At 38.9% G+C, this 14,806-nt stretch overlaps 1 protein-coding gene across 1 annotated transcript in view; it reads left to right on the top strand.

The window, feature by feature from the left end:
• The window catches only part of KDM4C (lysine demethylase 4C), a 328,521-nt gene that overhangs the window by 98,462 nt on the left and 215,253 nt on the right, over positions 1-14,806 (top strand). The window contains exon 8 of the mRNA XM_081103409.1: positions 1,382-1,519. Within this exon, the coding sequence (XP_080959535.1) occupies positions 1,382-1,519 (138 nt within the window). The remainder of the gene's footprint in view (positions 1-1,381; positions 1,520-14,806) is intronic.

The following is a 14,806-nucleotide window of genomic DNA, read 5'->3' as shown; positions in this document are numbered from 1 at the left end:
GCTGACTGAAAGCAGGTTTCTGGGGTTTTGTTTAGCTTCTATATTTGTAACAATGTTTCAAACTGCAAGCTCAGAGGCCGGCAGTGGCAGGCGGGGAACGTTGGAGTACTCCGTCACTGAAGCAAGCAAGCCTCATGTTTGCTTCAAGCTGCCTAGCTGCCGGCCGCCATCTTGGCTGGCAGTTAATTTGCATATTGCCCTGATTAGCCAATGGGAAGGGTAGCGGACGTATGGCTAATTACCATGTTTCTCTTTTATTAGATAGGATAATTTGGTGAATACCACAAACTCTTTAGCAATAGGAATTTATAATGAAGCCTCCTCAACATCCACTATCAAAGTTTTTGTAGCTCTAACTTGAAAAATGTCAGTTATGATATGTCCTAATATAACTCCAACAATGCAAAATTTAAAAAATAATAAAATACACCCTAGCTGGTTTGATTCAGTGAATAGAGCGTTGGCCTGCGGACTGAAGGGCCCTGGGTTTGATTCTGGTCAAGGGCATATCCCCGGATTGTGGGCTCAATCCCTATTGGGGTGTGTGCAGGAGGCAGCCGATCAATGATTCTCACTCATCATTGATGTTTCTATCTCTCCCTTCCTCTCTGAAATAAAAAAAAAAAATTATCCTATATAATTAAAGGATAATATGCAAATTGACCCTAACAGTGGAACGACCAGGACGACTGCTTGACCAGTCACTATGAGATGCACTGACCACCTCTTGGTCCTTTTCCCTGGCCAGCAGGCTCTGAACAGGGAACTGGGGATGGGTGGTGGGGGATGCGGGTGGTCCAGACTGAGGCCTCCGCCCCACCAGTCTCCCCACACACAGAAGGCAACCAGTGGCGGGGGGTAGGGGTGGGCCGGTGAGTGTGCAGAAAGGCTGACCTCTCAGTTCCTCCCCCTAGCCCGCAGGCTCCGATCACCCGATGGCAAATGGGGAATAGGGTGGGTGGCAGTTGGTGGCGGGGCTGGCTGCAGGCAGCCAGGGAAGATGGCCCTGATCACAGGCTAGGCCTAGGAATTTCATGCGCCAGGCCTCTATATATACATATGTATAAATAATAAAATATACACACTGCTTGATTATATGAACAAATTTATTAGAATAACAGATGTTTTCATATAAAATAGATATCTTTGATTATGGATTGAATGATTGAACTAAACCCAGTTTAGAAAAGTCTTTGGAAAGTTTTCTGAAGAACTATTAAAGAATTAAGTAAAGGGTTTGCAGGGACTTTTTAAATACTGGTACACAGCTCTGATTTCATGGCATTTTTTCCTGTATTTTTTCTAGGAAATATATTTTACTAGTATTCACAATTTGGGAAGTCTTATAATTGGAAAATATTATATGTTTTCTACCCTGCAGATCACCCAGGAGGCTGGAGAATTTATGATCACGTTCCCATATGGCTACCATGCTGGTTTTAATCATGGTTTCAACTGTGCAGAATCTACAAATTTTGCTACTGTCAGATGGATTGACTATGGGAAAGTTGCTAAATTGGTAAGTTATGCCTCAGAAATAAAGCATAAATTAAATGTGTATTCTGGTTAGTGTAGCGAGAAAGCTAAGATCACTTGTTTGTAGCAGTTGTGTTTGACCTCTCACCATGATAATTTATTTCAGACTAAATATATTTATTTTACACAGGCTGTATTACCATTTGTAGCTATATTTGTCTCTTTTGAAATTAATGTGAAATAATTTACCTTGAGAGGTAATTTTATGCAACTGATGTTTGCTTCTCTCTTAAGGCCACCAATTGTTTTTTTGTGAGATTTTTCCAGTGGCTCCCTGTGTGGCTTTATGACTGAACTCCATGCTAAAGTTTAGTCCATGGCTTAAAAAACAACTATTCGCAGAAGAAAAGTGTCTGGTAAAATTGTAACAAGTTGAGGAAGAATGATAAGAAGGAATGATTAAAACTTACCTTAGTGCCGAAATGAATTCTTAAAAGTAATGTAGAATAAGAAATATATCTTCATGTTAAATTTGGAATAAAATTTTGCATCTTCCGCCCAGCATATTTAGTTTAGTTTTACATACTGTATATTTTCATTCATAAGCAACAACTTCTATAAAATTTAATTAATTTCCCTCAGTGGCATTAAATAGAGGACACCTTCAAAGTGATGGTAGCTTCCATTAGGTTGCTGTCTTTCCTGTGCCTTTTAAAGCAAAGGTGCAGGCTGGCAGAGGGCAGCTTGTTAATGAAATTGTGTTTTATAGAGTATGCAAAATCAACATAGATTTAATGGAAAATGATACACACAGCTTACATGTCCTTACCATGGCCACTGCATGGCACAAGTGAATATTATTCATTGTACATTGATAAAACTTGGATGCAAATATATGCAGGACAGATGACTCCAGGTTTAATTTATATGTGTATTTAGAAATTGCATAATATATTTAAATAACAGTATAGCCCTTTGGCAGCTCAGGAAGCATTTGAATGAATTCATGACATAAAAGAAAGCTCCTGTTATTAGAAGACTTTTTCTGTTCTGAGTAATTTCTATTTATGAGGGGTAATTTAGAAAGGAACAGAACTGAACTATTTCTTCCCATTACCCATCCTGCCTATTACAATAAACCTAATAAAAAATAGAAAACTCAGTGTGTATGTACCTTGGCTAGCTACTGCAGTGTTGTTTTGCATAAATGTAATGCTAGTATCTGCATTGAAACAGTGTCATAGCCTCGAGGTTAAAACAAGGTTTGCTATTTTATAGTTTGCATCTTTAATCATTGTGGTAGTAAGTCAGCTATCTCAGCTGTTCAGAGTTGCCAGAAAAAATTAGTTGGTGTTTGTTTACTATGTTTCAGATCTAGTTGAAGGTATTAACCAAAATAGCTTCTCCCCAAGGCTGAAATGTGTCCACATTTTCGTGAGGATGTGGAGTGGAGTGTGACCAAGTCAGAGAGGTCAATAGTGATCCTTTCTGAAATCTCAGCTTTTGGAACCTAGAATTGTGGGGTTAAGAAGCAGTAGACTGTGGTGGAGGAGACAGGGATCTGAGGCCCAACTTTTCTTCTTCTACCTACCCATGTAACATAGGAAAGTAATTTATTCTTTTTGTTTCTTCCTATGTAAAGTACAAATACCTCTCTACCCCATAGATTTGTTGTGAGGGGAAAAAACCTCAGGTATGTTTATATGCACCCACGCTGTGTTGATTTATAGCTTTCAGTTTAGTCAAACATATGACTATCTTGGTTCTGGGTATTTTACTAGGTATGCAATATTCAATGGTTATAATGCATTTTGGGCAGTTAATTTAAAACTGTTGTAATTGTATATATTTTTAGGTGTTGTCTCAACTTGTCCCTTATTTTTGGTGAGGTGCTGCTACTCTGAGAACATAGTCTTTTTCTATTGCTGCTGTAGCAAATTACCATAAAATTAGTGATTTAAAACAATGCCCATGTGCTGTCTCATCGTTCTGTAGGTTAGAGGTCACCAAGCGGAAAGTTAAGGTGCTTGTGTGCCTGTGTTCCTTACTGGAGGCTGGTGAGGAACCCACTTCCTTGTTGTCAGGTTGTTGGCGGAATCAGCTCCTGCAGTGTGGGACTGAGTTCCCTTTTCCTTCTTGTCTGTCAGCTGGGTCTTTGCTGCTAGAGGCCTCTCTCAGCATCTTGCCTGTGGTTCTCTACATTTCAGAGCAAGCAATCTACAAAGTCCCTTTCGTCATGTAAAATGATAGCTACAGATTTCAGCATTTCGGACATGGGGATCTAGGCATTCTGCTTACCACAGAGAGTTCCAATGAATAACTGACATGGTGATATAATAAGAACCTACTTTGAATCATGTAAATAATTTTAGTTATTTTGCTTAAAAACAGGAAACTAAACTTGTAATGGATACAATTTTAAAATTCTCACTGAAACACCCTTATACATTCTTAAATTATATTCCTCAATGATAATGTTTTCTTGACTATTCTCAGTTAATAAGTTCTCTTCCATTAAAGTGTGCTGTGCTGGAGTGTTTTGTGCAGATTTTGGTGTCTTTTATATAATTTATTTGATATATATTTTTATTGATTTCCAGGTCTGTTTCTTTTGGCAGCCTTATGAAATTACTGTGTGCATGTGTGTGTGTGTATGTGTGCAAGCATGTGTGTGTAGACACACATGTAGTTTTTAATCTTTGAAAATTAGTGACTTGGTATTAGTTTTTGTGTTTGCTGGGGAATTATGGATTGCGCTTAAAGGGCAGTTAGCTTTGAAGATGACCAAATTTGTCTTAATTCTTTGCCTTCTTCAATTTATCCTAAATGATAACTATTAAAAAAACAGTTATTTGTCATAAGTGATGGTGAATTGTGCATTTGGGAGGGATAATTTGAAAAGCAATGGCATACTTTTTCATGGTTTAAGCACTGGGGGATGACATCTGCTTCCCCTGTCACGTATTTGATTTGAGTATATAAAAGCATCTCATATAGTATCTGTGGTGCAGCAAAAATTAATTAATGTGGGGTCTCCACTGATTATATTTAATATATTACAAACCAGCATCTCTGATTTCATGACTTGGAAAAGAACTGCTACAGAAGACTAATTTTTATTTAAAAAATCTACTAGGTTTTGAAAAGATAATCCCCAGGTTCACTGATATATTGATGGTCTCTGTTCAAGGGCCTGCAGACTTGGGTTAATAGGACCTTTTCAGTCCATTCAGGTGGCTGCTATTGAAGGAAGCTCTATTTATTCTCAGAGTGCTTGTCTGCTGTGTGCGGGCGCCATGCATGTTTCTGTGAATTTATCACTTGGAGGATGAGAGCAAAGTGAGAGTGGAGGTGGCGCTGGCAAGGGATCAAGGACCGCTTCCTTTGTTGTTGGCTTCTCTGGAGTAGCATGGGGGGGGGGTGGGGATTTCTGTGGGTTTCTTTTGACTCTATTACTGACCTATTGGTATGTGATATTTGTTCAAGAAATGGCTAACATTGACTGGAACTCCCATTCCGTTATTTGTGCTAAGCCCAAATAGCTGTTTTCCAAATTTTAGCAAATTCCTGGATGTTTTCTGTTCTCAACTAGATAACAGCAACAACAACAAAAACAATAATTATGTGACTATTTCACTGCCTTTTGGTGTATTCATATCTACCCAAACTGCCTTGTCTCACAGAAGGCTGTTTTATGCCGTGGTTGTGGAGAAGACTCTCAGAAAACGGGCAGAGGTGGGCATGAGGAGACATTGACCTCATAGCCTTGAAACGAACTTAATTTGACTATCCCTGTTTCTGAAAATCTCTGCTAATGCCCCAGGCTCTTATTCTTCCTCTTGCTCCTCTTCCTCTCCTACGTGAGGATAATTCAGCACTCTCTTTCCTTGACCTACAAAATATAGCATAGCAAATCCTGCATGATATCACAGAACATAGCAAGTCCTGCATGATACTGCAGATCAGAAGTTCTGTCTTAAGGGGACACACTTACTTAACAAGGCAGCTATGTAATTTCCCCCATTTTGTTAATCAGAGGTAAGATTTTCACTGAAAACTTTGAGGGGGATGTTCAGGATAGCCACATGCCCATTTGCCTGCTGGCTCAGGCCGAGCTGGGCTTGGAGAGTGCTCAGCGAGTTCCTCCTCTGCCCAGAAACTGTGCCGCATGCATGTGTACGAAGGAGAAAGATGTGTAGTCTTTGTCTTCAAGGAGACTTCATAAAGAGTAGAGGGTTGCCCTGACCGGTTTGGGTCAGTGGATAGAGCGTCAGCCTGTGGATTCAAGGGTCCCAGGTTTGATTCCGGTCAAGGGCATGTACCTGGGTTGCAGGCACATTCCCAGGAGGGAGTGTGCAGGAGGCAGCTGATCGATGTTTCTTGCTCATTGATGTTTCTAATTCTCTAACCCTCTCCCTTCCTCTCTGTAAAAAATCAATAAAATGTTAAAAAAAAAAAAAAAAAGAGTAGAGGGCTTTTACAAACCTCCATTTGTAAAGTTGTGTTCTGAGTGGAACATGCTATCCTGTTACTTATTTTAGGCATTTTAATAGTAATCTAGAGTGAAGTGCTATATATATATATATATATATATATATATATATATATATATATATATATATATTTCTTTTTCTAGTAGAGATTTAAAAATATGTAACATAGCTTAACAATTGAAATGAGGTATTGGTGCATAGTCGAGGTGAATGTTTTCCGTTTGTGTGGAGTAGTCTTTCCTTCTGTGCTGAGATGGAGTCCATGATTATGTGGTGGCACACAGGGCTGCTTCCTGCCTGGGTTGGATCAAAGAGCTGGCCTGCGGGTTGTATTTCATTGTTCCGTTTGGTGGGATGAAGTGCAGTTGTTTTGATGTTAGGTTTGATGGATTTGTTTGCCACTGCATTCATTAGCTTCACATCAAAAAACTGACAGGCTGTTAAATGAAACTTTGGCTTAGATTTTCAGCTTGACTGTTTGGAGACATTTGTGAAGATATTTTGTTGTTGTGTTGCAGCAGCCTCAAGCGCTGTGCTTGTCTCAAAGGGAAGAAAAGTTATTTACTGTACGATTTTCTTTAGTAAAAAAGAATCATTGTCTTGGGGACAGTCATGTCTAGCCTACACTATCAGAAGTTAGTGTATTTATGACAGTGTGTGCCGTGTGAGACACTTATCTACAGCATGATAAGTAATGCTATCTTCTTGGAAGGAGAGGTAATAGTTGGTGACTCCAACATGCTCTCTCTCTTATTTTGCATTAATTTTACCTTAAGTGATACTCTATTAATATTATATGCCAAAAAGTTGAAAAATTACACTCCAGGAGTGTTACCTCACAATCTAATTTTAAAGCATTCTGATGTTCGAGTCCTCAAACATTTCAACAAGTTTAAAAAGAGATGATAGAATTTTGAAATTGATTTCCCTTTCATCTGGAAGGGATTTCAACTATTAGATTGTCTCGCATACAAAAACCACGATATGGGCTCATTCTATTTTGTATTTCAATCCTTCTGTAAAATTAAATTTGCTTCTTTTTTTAAAAAAATCAGGTTGCATCCTTCCCAAAAAACCTTTAATCTTGGGCAGTATTTAATAAAACCATCAGGAATCATTTTAATGGTGACACTAGGTTATACTTTAATATGCTTTACATCACAAAACACTAGTAGAGTGGTATTTCTTTATTCTTGTGGCTTGTGAAGGAAAGAAAATATAGACTATTTTGCACATTGCTCATTTACCAGTTCTTGGCATTCTAATTTAAGTGTGTGATAATACATGTATAATATAAACTTTGTGAGCCATGGAGATTTTATATTCTTCATTTTCTCTTTTTACCTCTACTTTGTTTCTGTTTCCTGGGCCCTGGTGCTACTGTACAACAGTGCTATCCAGGGCTCTTTGTTGTCCTTTCTACAGAGCTTCAAAGGAAGAATAGATGATATTATGTAGAAAAAAGGTAGTATAAGAATTCATGTTCTTAGGAGCTGTACTCCAGCTAGGGAGTTAGTATTTAGATAGAAAATATTCACATTTGTCCCTATTTTGCTCCGATTAAGTGTAGAATTGTGGTATTCAGAAAATCAGAGACTTCCTGTAGTAGACTAGAACGATCATTGATTGGCATATATTGTGTCTGCAGGAGAGATATCAGGGGGCTCAGAGCAAGGGAGCCGGATTTTATTTATTGCTAACTTAAATTTGGCTGGATTATAGGATTTAAATGTAAGTGGGTATATGGTTTGTGACACTGACATTTAGTTGCTAACCTGAAATCGTGGTAATATGTTTTTGAGGCTTTCATTTATGTTATTACCTTAAGAAAGTAAATTGGCTTTTTTAGTAACTTACATGCCCTTGAAAAAGATTAATTTGTCTTTAAGCCATTTTACGTTCATATAGTTTGAGAGTAATAGTACTTGCCATTGGTTGTTCACGACATGCCAGGCCTTGTCCAGGGCACTTCATACATGTAACTGATGGTGCTGATTCAGAGACAATTGGATGGATGCCTTCTTTGCTCTACTAGTCCCCATCTCGAACTCGGGGAGTTGGGGTAATGCACAAAATGAGGATGGTGAGGCTGGGTTTGGAGGCAGATGGTTGGGTCCCAGTGCCCTGTATTTCCTGAAGTCATCTTCCTGGATGAGTTGGATTAAATAGTATGTAATTTGTGGCATCACTTTCAAGATTCCTGAAGATTCAAAATTATCCTGTCCTAGGTAAGTTGAAGTTGACACCAGGTGGCCCCATGTTCTTTCTGGCATTTGTTTCCATTTGGTTTGTTAAAGCCAATGGACACTTATTTTGTCAGCTATTGCCCTGTCGTCAAACCTACATATGAATGCTTTTTCAGCCCCTAAAGCAACCATCATTACCTCTCAGGCTTTGACCTTGCTCTTTGATTAAGTGAGAAAACCCCCCACAAAGGTTCTCTACTCCATCCATCATTTTGAGGAGTGAGGGGGATTCTGAAGCTTCAGTCTGGACAAAAAGATGTGTGTGTGTGTGTGTGTGTGTGTGTGTGTGTGTGTGTGTGTGTAGAATCAAAACAAAGTTGAGGATGCTCCTACCTTGACATACAGGGTGGGGCAAAAGTAGAGTTACAGTTTTTCATATGGAAAATAATACATAATAACATAAGAATAAGCTCAATAAATAATAATCTAATAATAAACTCCATGCTTTGTGTATTCAGAAGCATAAACTTACTTTTGCCCTACCCTGTATGTTTTTATGATTACCAGGGACCAAATTTTATTGCAGCAGTTTTGAAGCTTTAAGTTCTTTTTTACTATTTTTTCTGCCTTTTCTAGTATTTATAATAGTAAACACATAGTAAAAATTTACATGAAAGGCTCTGTCCTAGATTTGGAGAGGAGGGGAGAAATTTGGAGAGTGTGTTCTGGCCAGTGGTGATCCAAAATTCTGTGGGGTAGTGGAAAGAACACCTGGTGATGTTTGAGGGAAGCAGGTTGGCCAGCCCTGGAGGGACTGATGGGAGAATCTTTTGGGCTCTGGGTACCCAGAGTTTATATAACAGCCAGAATCCCTGGTTTCTTGCTGAGGCTATAATTTTTAAATAGTGATCCTAGCCTGGCTGATGTGGGTCAGTGGTCGACCTATGAACCAGGAGGTCATGATTTGATTCCCAGTCAGGGGCACATGCCCAATTGACAGGCTGTATCCCCAGAAGGGGGTGTGCAGCCAATCAGTGGTTATCTCTCATCATTGATGTTTCTATCTCTCTTTCTCCCTCTCTGAAATTAATAAAAATATATTAGAAAAAAGTAGGGGTCCTGTTTCTAATTTGATTCAAAGCCATGGTTGAAAATGTACAGATGTGGCTTAGGAGGCAGCAAGGCAGTAGTAAAGAGCAGTTTGTGGCCACTGGGGCTGCATTTGTGTGAAGACACCCCTGTTGCTGGCCATGGTTCCTTTTGCTAGCATTTTAATTCACTTGAAAACTTTATGATCTAATTGCTAATTGTTTGCTCTTAACAATTATCTCTCTCAAGAGATATATATTTAAAGAAAAAGCTAGTTAAAGGAGACTTGGGTAACGCCTTTAAGTGGGCTCTGAACCCCTGGCCCAGCTACACAGTAGTTTTTCATTCTTCATGGAAGAGCTAAGTGTGAAATAGTACTTCTCAGGTAAGGCATGCCGGCCAAGGTCACTGGTTCCCTTTTTGTTCTCTGCTGATGGAACAGTAGCAACATGTGCACACGCCCAATTTGAAGCCTCAGTGCAGAATTTTTTGCTTATTTAATTATTTGACACTAGAGGCCCAGTGCACGAAATTCATGCACGGGGCGGGGGCTGTCCCTCAGCTTGGCTGTACCATCTCCAATCCAGGACCCATCGAGGGATGTCTGACTGACGGACATCACTCTTGCAATTTGGGACCGCTGGCTCCTAACCGCTTGCCTGCCTGCCTGATCGCCCCCTAACTACTCTACCTGCTGGCCTGGTCGCCCCCTAACTGCTCCCCTGCCGACCTGCCTGATCGCCCCCTAACTGCCCTCCCCTGCTGGCCTGATCACCCTTCACCGCCTCTGCCTCGGTCCTCGCCACCGTGGCTTTGTCCAGAAGGAAGTCGGACGTCCTGAAGATGTCTGGTCTACCTAGTCTAATTAGTATATTACCCTTTTATTAGTATAGATAACCTCTGAATGAAAAGAAAGTTTTAATGGGATTTCACTGAGATCAGTGGCTATAATTAGACTTTAATCTGTGGATCCACAATCTGTCCTCCCTCTGCTCTGAGCAAGGTGACAGAAAGTATGGGCATTCCTCCTTCAGAAACTGCTGGGTAGAACTGTAGTCTGGCAATTTCCCCAGAGGGGCTGTGGCCACTGAGCACTCTTTGTGCCAATGCCAGGGCCCCTTCTCAGGAAGAAGACTGAAAATGATGGAGGTAATAGTGGAATAGGTTTTGATATTTAAATATCAGGGGGAATAAAGAATGGGTGAAGAAACCCATGATTAATCTCCCTTACTGTTTTAACAGTCTGCACCTTTGCAATGAGAAGAATCAGTGTTAGTCAAGTCAAAGAAGAAAGGTGTCCCCAGTTAGGGAGACCCTAAAATGTAGGGCCTAAATAAAGCTGATGTAATAGAGAAGCCCAATGCTTGGTTCTCTTCCTCCTTTAGCATGCCTATTATTTTTATTTATTTTTTGTTATTCCTCACTCGAGGATATTTTTCCATTGATTTTTAGAGAGAGTAGAAGGGGAGAGACAGAGGAACATCCATGTGAGAGAGACTCATCGATTGGTTTTCTCTCATAACTATGTGCCCTGACTGGAGACAGGAATCAAACTCGGGATCCTTCAGTCTGAGGGCCGATGCTCTAACCACTGAGCAAAGCGGCTAGAGAGCCTATTATTTTTAATTTACTAGACTTTTATCCCCAGAAAACTGTGGCCAGTAATATATTTTGCCTCTTTGTAACACAAGGGAGGAAAAACAAGATTGTCTTCTGGACACTTGGACACTCTGAAGGGATGATTTCCAACACAATAACTTAGAGCACTGATTAATTCTTTGCAACACTATTTACAAAATTTAATGCTTACAGCTAATTCTGCCAGGCATTGTTTTTGTCTTTCATTTGTATTGAAGAGATACTTTTATGCCTTGTTGCTTATAGTGCTGAGTGTAATTTTTATTATTTTACATCTCTTACTGTTATTGTTTGATACTTAGATTTTTATCATGCTTAAGTATGACTAATGAATAAATAAGTAAGGGAATTTTCAATCTAGAATTACAATGTTATTAAAAATGTGAAGAAAATGAAATCTTAGTATTCGGAAATTATCTATTTTATAGTTATATCAGTATTTGGGGGCAGGGGATGAGGATTGTACACATAGATACATATAGTTCACTATTATTGCTGTTACTTTATAATCTTTTAGGAAAGGCTAGAAACCATTATAGAAGAAAAATTTTAGCCTGCCTATGTTCCATGTGTAATCTCAAAGTTTTATAAAATTAATTATATTTTGCCTCTCCCTTCACAATGCTTAGTTAGAAATATAGTCAAGTAGTTGTTCAGGTTCCCTGATCTCCGTAAGAATCCTGTCAGAGCACTCAAGGGAGACAACTCAGGGTGGTGGAGGCGGCAGACTCTTGGAGAGCTATATTCTTTGTCTTGAATTTCTCTCAGGCTGCATGTAATCCTGATGGACGTCATTTCCTCGTGTGTAAGGGAAACATTATTTTGTAGTGTTGAAAGGGGTACAAGTTCAAGGGTTAGCCAAACTCTGATTCATTGGAGCAATTACTTAACTAACCTGTCTAAATTGCTCTTTTCCCATATGTAAAATGGATATTGTAGCTTCTTTATAGTTGTTATGAAAAGTAAATGAAATTAAATATCTAAGGAGCCTTGAAGAGTTGTGGTGGAGTCTGGGGAGAAAGGTGGTAGGTTAGGATTGTGTTTTCCCTGCATTTTTCTTCCAGAATTCCAGTTTGGGGAATTGACCTTGGCTCAGTGATTGGCCTGTCTGGCATGAGGGAACTCCTGTTTCCTGTTCCAGTGATGATGGATCAGTTCAGTGGGTCAATCCTAGTGAAATAGAAGGAAGAGTAGGATTGGTGGAGAAATAGAAGAAAATGCCAGCTTGCCCTAGGAGAGTAGTGGGATGGGCATCTCATGAGGGCAAGGAAGCACTGAAATCTGCAGCCTACAATCATAAGGGGATCAGACCTAACAAAGTCCATGCTTTGGATACCAGACCAGAGACATGAAAAGGTCTGTTTAAAAATCATAGCCTGGAGAAAGCATGCCAGTGTTTTATTTTCCAAAACTCTGTCAGTAGTACCAGTGGTCATTGCTATAAGTCCAGAGTTCTTCCTTCCTAAATAAAAGTGTTGTTTATTTGTTTTTTTTATGCCCATGTTTTTGTACCCCAAAGTTAATAAAAGTGTTTTGATGGCTAATATGAGTACAGGTTTAAAAATAAACACACCTCAAAACAAAAAAAAACACCCAACCCAACATATCCCATGTTAGAATTCTGGTTCTGTGTCGGGTATTTGTGTCACCTGCCTCTGTGAGCTGCAGTTTCCATACTTGCGGAGAGAGCTTTAACTGGTGCCCCACCAGCTGTAGTGAGGGTGGGGGGCGGTAGCTGGAGCAGTCACCTTAGCACCATCCTGTAGCACTGAATGCATTTTAAAAAGTGACTCATTGTGGGTCATTTCTAAACCTAGGAACTCCATGATATTAACTTGGGGAAGCCAGCGGAATTCAGGCTTGAGGTGCTGAGAAGCAGTGGCCGTGGGGACAGTATTTGCAGGATACGTGCTAACAGCAGGCTGGACAGATGGATTGCTTTATATATTTCTACTGATTTCTCACATCCATTCACTTTTACTTTCCACCATAATGAGGGCAGCATGGAAAGAAATGACATCAACTAACAGTGCCTGGGGTTCTGTGTGCCAGATTGCTGAGGGGAGGAATTTGAAGGAGCTGTTGCTTTTGTCTTCAAAAACATATTCTAGCTCTTGGGCCTTCATGTTGAGTTTGAAAGACCATGTGTTGTAAATTCCTGGAAAGAAAATCATCAGGGTGTTAGAGATTCCTGTTAAGTTTGACTCTAGTCCACACATGGCTTTTACATGCTCCAGGTTTTTATTTGAAAAGAGTAGGTAGTTTCCAGCAACTTCTTAATTTTCATAAAGGACATTTTAAAAGATCTACTGATAATTTTCACCGATTCTTGGTAGAGTATTCCCAGTTCTCAGGAATGTATATTTTGTATTGTTCTTTAATTTTAAGTATTACATTTCTTTAAAAAAATTGGATTGTTATGATGATTATTGAAGTGTATGAAAACGTTTCTTTGCTGGTAAATACAATTGAAAAATTGTTCAAACTTCAGTGTTATTAAAAGTAATAGTGAAGGATTTCTTTTTTGTATTGTATTAGTAAATATAAAAGGGAAGTCCATTGGACATGAGAATGTAATTGGTAGACGTGGGCACTCTACCCTTCTGTTGGTTTTAGGATGCCAACATAAGCATCCTAAAAAGCAGGTAGGTAGTATGTATTAGTACTCTCAACATCTCCATGCCCTTTCACCCATTTCTTAACATTCCTAGGAAGTACTAGTAATCAGAAATAAAGACAAAAGTTCATTTGCAGAGGTGATTGTTGTGTTGCTGGTTTTATCAGCAAAAATTGAATTATAACTAAAATGCCAAATGATATGGGAATCATTGTTCTAGAGTACTTTTAATTTTACAGAAAATTATTTGAAAGGAAATCACTATGTTTTTTATATTACTACCCAAACACCAGTTGTTCAAATGTATAAAAATAAAATAAATAATATATGCCCATGATTTAAAAAAATTAGAGTACAGAAAAATATTTAATGACACCTCTTCTAATCCCTTTCTCAAAGGCAAAACCTGTTGACAACTCCTTGTATATCCCTTCAAAAATATCTACATGTCTATATCTTTTTTAAAAATCAACACAAAGATGATCAGTATTGAACACATTGTTTTCCAATGTCTTTACTTTTAACCTCATTTATTTTAACATATCTTGTATTTATGGCAAGTAAAACATTTTTAGAGTATAGATGTTTTATTAGAAAAATCTTCTCACTTATCCCAATAGAGTATGACAGATGGTTTGCAGTGGATTTCTTTCTGAGGGGCATCATAGAATCACAGCAGTGCATAAGAGTTCATTGCACAGATCTTGTTAACAAATCAGGACTTTGAAAATGAATGCCTTAGTTTATTGCTCTCTTTTCATTCCCTTCATGCAAAGCAGATGGCTATGTAGACCTGGTGCACTTGCACGTTTTCAGTTCTGTCTTTATTGACGGGCCCTGCCTGCACCTGCCATCTCAGCTTATTCGACCACAGTTAATACTGGAAGATAGTTAATGCCATCATAGTTCTCTGTTTTACTGAGTGACAGCATTTGGAGCTCTGTCCTCATATTTGAAGAATTGGATTGGTCAAATACATTTTAATAAGTTCTAATTTCATTTCTTGGCCTCATAAAGGATTATCCCAGTGAATTTGGAAGACATGACAGGAAAAAGCAACGAAATGACTTTCTCAACAGTTCTGTGATAATGGGAAATTGAAATAGGAATGGCACAAGGTGGAGATAAAACCCAGCCTGGTTTCTAAATATATACATAGGCAAGGAGGGCTACATAAAGTAATAAAATACGAACTGCAATAATCATAAAGGGTACTCTAGATTTAAAGCACATACATGAAGTAAAACAATCAGGAAATTATTGCCCATTGTTGTAAGGGAACAGATGGTGTTTAAAATACCTTTTAA

This window comes from Myotis nattereri (assembly GCF_964212035.1).
Source record: "Myotis nattereri genome assembly, chromosome: 12".
Classification (NCBI taxonomy): Eukaryota; Metazoa; Chordata; class Mammalia; order Chiroptera; family Vespertilionidae; genus Myotis; species Myotis nattereri.
The sequence above is the reverse complement of the archived record's forward strand: the minus strand, read 5'-3'. Positions and strand labels throughout refer to the sequence as shown.